The sequence below is a fragment of the Epinephelus moara genome, chromosome 12, assembly GCF_006386435.1.
Source record: "Epinephelus moara isolate mb chromosome 12, YSFRI_EMoa_1.0, whole genome shotgun sequence".
Classification (NCBI taxonomy): Eukaryota; Metazoa; Chordata; class Actinopteri; order Perciformes; family Serranidae; genus Epinephelus; species Epinephelus moara.
The window spans coordinates 42594976-42598922 of record NC_065517.1 but is presented as its reverse complement, the minus strand read 5'-3'; the positions used below and the strand labels follow the sequence as shown (position 1 = coordinate 42598922).

Genomic DNA, 3947 nt, shown 5'->3' with positions numbered 1-3947 from the left:
TTTATTTCATGCTGAGGCCTCGTGCAGCGCCGCTCCAACCCGTCTGCTCAGTTTACAGCAGCTGAGTCTAAAAATAACACACACACACACACACTCACACACACACACACACACACACACACACACACACAGTTAGTAGGTCAGATATAATCATGTGATTTATTAGTTTTCAGTTCACTGGTTAATCAGGTAGTTTTAGTCTAAAAATAAAATGGGGTTTCAACTGGTGGGAGGCGGTCCAACAGTGGGTCATGGGTTCATTCTGAATGGACCACAAGTGACTCATAAACATTGAGTTTGTAAAAAACACACTTTATTTTTAGGCACAGTGAATTTCCTGCACAGAGCTTTTATTTTGAAGTGCCGTTTCCTGCTGTAGAGTGAGTGACTAACAGACAGCTCAACGACATGAATATAAAGTGTTTGGACCCTCAGCTCATGACTCAGTAGAAATGTGGACCAGTTGGGAACCAGTGCCAGGCTACAGATTTATCACAACATGAAACTTTAATATGTCTGGATGACATCATTCTCACCCTCTGGCTCCGGCTCAGGATTTCTGGAACCTTGATGCTGTCGAATGAACTGTGAATTTGACCTTTAGTTCTGTTACAATCAGGAAATAATTCATTTAATTAACAACCTGCTCTGTGATTGGTTCATCTGAATCATCACAAACATTGATTATTGATCAGATGTGTCGTAGTGAAGCTGCTGGATGTTGGACACAGGTGAGCTAGCTCGGACCTCTTTGTGTTGAGGTGATATTTCAGACTGAAATTCTCCGATGGTTCGAACGGAACCTTCAGAGAACGCTGCTGCTATCAGCAGCTCCATCTGGGTAAATGTTGTGGCGGGTCAAAGGTCACCAGGGAACGCCATTAATCAGTGCTGATTTTTCAAACGTTATTTTTTCTGTGATTAATTAATTGACATTAACATTTTGTTTTGCCCTCGTTATTACACTTATTTGTTTTTAGATTGACGGATGAATAAATGAACTTTATTGTCCTCAGTGGAACTTTGTCTCTGGTTTCTCTCAAACACTGCAGAGGTTCGTACGGACACACATCACTCAGGACAACATTAAAAATGAAACCATGAAAGAAGGGAAGGTCACGAGGTCGGTGACAGTGTTTGAATTTTTCATTGGAGCCACTTATGTATAAGTTAGTGGGGCGGACATGACATGTCCTACTATAAACTGTCATATCTTTGTTTCACCAGATTAAAGACCAAACATCACCTGATGGTTTTTATTAAAACGTGTGCTTGTTTTCCTCGTTATTCGTCTCCAAACAGATCACAGCTCTGTGCGTCATTACAGGAGGAGAACAGGATCGACACCAAAGAAGTAAGTCATCCACATTTGTACATGTTTTGAAAAGTCATGTGACCAACATGCTGACGGGATTAAACAAGGAAGCAGGTCAGAGTGGTCTTGTGAGGAGGCAGGTGGTAGTGGTGGATCACAAAGACCTGGACTTTCACCAGGAGATTGCCGTTCGAAACCACGTGAACTTTAAGTCATTTTAAGGTTCTTCTTCACCACGTTAAGGACGTAACATCATTTGAGGGGCAGTAACTCAGATGATATCGTACAAACTGCTCTCTGAGGAAATGTTGTGATGTCATGTCCTTTCCTTCTTTTATAGTTTCCTTGTGCCGAAGCAGGAAGTGAGGTCAGCGTGTCAGTGAGGTGTGTTAAGTCTTCCTGTTAACCTGGCTACATCACCATGGTAACTGATGCTGCAGACCTCACCTGGTCCGAAAAAGTTTATGTTCAGCTGAGTGAATATTAATGATCATATTCTGTCTTCTCAGCTGAGTGAATATTCATGTAAACATCGGTGATGACACCTGATGGAGTGGTGCAGGTGCAGCAGAGCAAACTCAGCTGGTGATGCAGGAAACTGTCGGCTGTCCAGCTGATAGATCACTGATTGGAACATTGATTATTGATCACAAATAATATTCAGTCAGACTGAAGTGATTTCTGTGTCTGTGTGCGACAGTTTAAACCTGCTGAACTCAGCTCACAGTGTCAGAGCTGCAGAATGTGCAGCTGTCGCCTCCGTGATAAACACAGAGCTGAAATAAACAGATTCACGTATCCACCGTGTTTCTGTCTCACCTTGTTTACAGAGCTGATAGTCTCTGTGATGTGTTTTATATCCTTCACGCTCTGTGTTTTCACCACCTGTTCCTCCTGACCGACACGTGATCGCTGCATGTCGTGTGTTAGAAGAGTCAAATGTCGCCAAACAGCTCCTTTAATCTGAGTGCTCGCTGAGCCTGAAGATGAAAACCTGGTAAACAAAAACAGCTGTCCTGTGACCTCTGAATCTGTCACACTGACCTCAGGGTCCACCTGGGATTATTACAACAGATTAAACAGGGTCTCAACTCTCAACAGATTACAGATTAAATTTACCAAAATCTGGGATTAGTCCTGATCAGATTCAGGATTAATTTGGGCCTGATCAAATTTGGAAAGATCTGATACTAACCTGAGACAAATCTGAGATTAATTTATGACAAATCTGGGATTAATTTGGGGTCAGACTGCAGATTTTTCATGGAAAGATCTCAGATTAACTCTGAAGAAAATTAAGAATAAACCAGAGTAACAGATTACACATGATTTTTTGACAGATTAAGGATGAAATTAGATGAATTTGAAACTGATCTGTGATTAATCCTGAAAGATTGCATATGAACATGTTTGATAACCATGTTTCTTCTGTTGCCCTGACCCTGCAGGTTTAGAAAGTCTACCTGTAATATTAGAGGTCAGCTGGTCAAATGGCTCAGACTTCAAGTCCTTAAAATAAACCTCAAGTACCCCCCCACCCCCCACACACATGCATACACACACACACACACACACACACACACAGACGGACACACAGACACAGTGTGAAATGCAGTCTTTATTCCAGACAGATTACAGACAGACAAACAAAGTACAGGCGTGTATTAACTCTGAGGAGACGTTGATAATAGGATAAAGGAGCACTTTGAACAAGAGGTGAGTTCTTTTCTTCAGATTCTGGTTTCACTGCTGACTGAACAAAGTTTGACTGTGAGTGTTGCTGGTTGTGTGAAGTCTGACGGTCATGTTTTGATGTTTCATCTGCTGTCTGCTGCGTTGATGAACGTCTGTAGCTGTACTCTTTGTTCTGAACAGTTTGTTTCTCTTAAACTCTTTCATCCTCTGATGTCACAGTGCCATCATGGCGGCACCCCGCATCTCTCGCTCTGGAGCCTTGGAGGATTACTCTCTGTACGGTAGCTTGAGTGACGACGAGCTGCTGCAGATCGCCATCGAGCGCAGTCTTGACGAAACATCCTGCAACACTGCCCACGCCATCACTGCTGCTCCTGCTACCGCACCTCTGCACCAACCTGACAGCAGCAGACAATACCCTGCAGCCAGGAACACCAACCGAGCCAGCCACAGCTCCCGCAATCGACCTGCAAACTACAGTTCCCACAATCCACCTGCAAACTACAGCTCCCACAATCCACCTCCAGCCCAGACCGCTGTACACTACAGTTCTCCAAATCCTCCCCCTGAACAGCCTCCTGATCCGTATGTAACACAGTTTTTATTTTCCTCCTCCATATTGTTAGAACTCAGCAACGTTTACATGCACAAAATATTTCCTTTTTTATACCTTATTCCCCAAATCCCAAAATTTCTACCAAGGCCTGATTCAGAATATTTAAAGGGAACATGCTGTTTATGGGTACAGTTGTGCAGTGGTTAGCATTGTCGCCTCACAGTAAAAGCATTCCTTGTTCGCACCCCGGGATGGGGGAGCCCTTCTGCGGGAGTTTGCATGTTCTCCCTGTGTCAGCGTGGGTTTCCTCCAGGTGCTCCGACATGTTCTCCCTGTGTCAGCGTGGGTTTCCTCCAGGTGCTCCGACATGTTCTCCCTGTG

General features: G+C 43.8%; 1 protein-coding gene across 2 annotated transcripts in view; it reads left to right on the top strand.

The window, feature by feature from the left end:
• Nucleotides 1-2901: 2901 nt before the first annotated feature.
• The window catches only part of asb2a.1 (ankyrin repeat and SOCS box containing 2a, tandem duplicate 1), a 15604-nt gene continuing 14558 nt past the window's right edge, over nucleotides 2902-3947 (top strand). The window contains exons 1-2 of one of the 2 annotated variants that reach the window (XM_050057457.1): nucleotides 2902-3031; nucleotides 3230-3595. In XM_050057457.1, coding sequence (XP_049913414.1) covers nucleotides 3237-3595 — 359 coding nt within the window. In that variant the 5' untranslated portion in view covers nucleotides 2902-3031; nucleotides 3230-3236. Of the gene's footprint in view, nucleotides 3596-3947 lie in introns of both variants that reach the window. The other variant, XM_050057456.1, reaches the window with a different exon arrangement.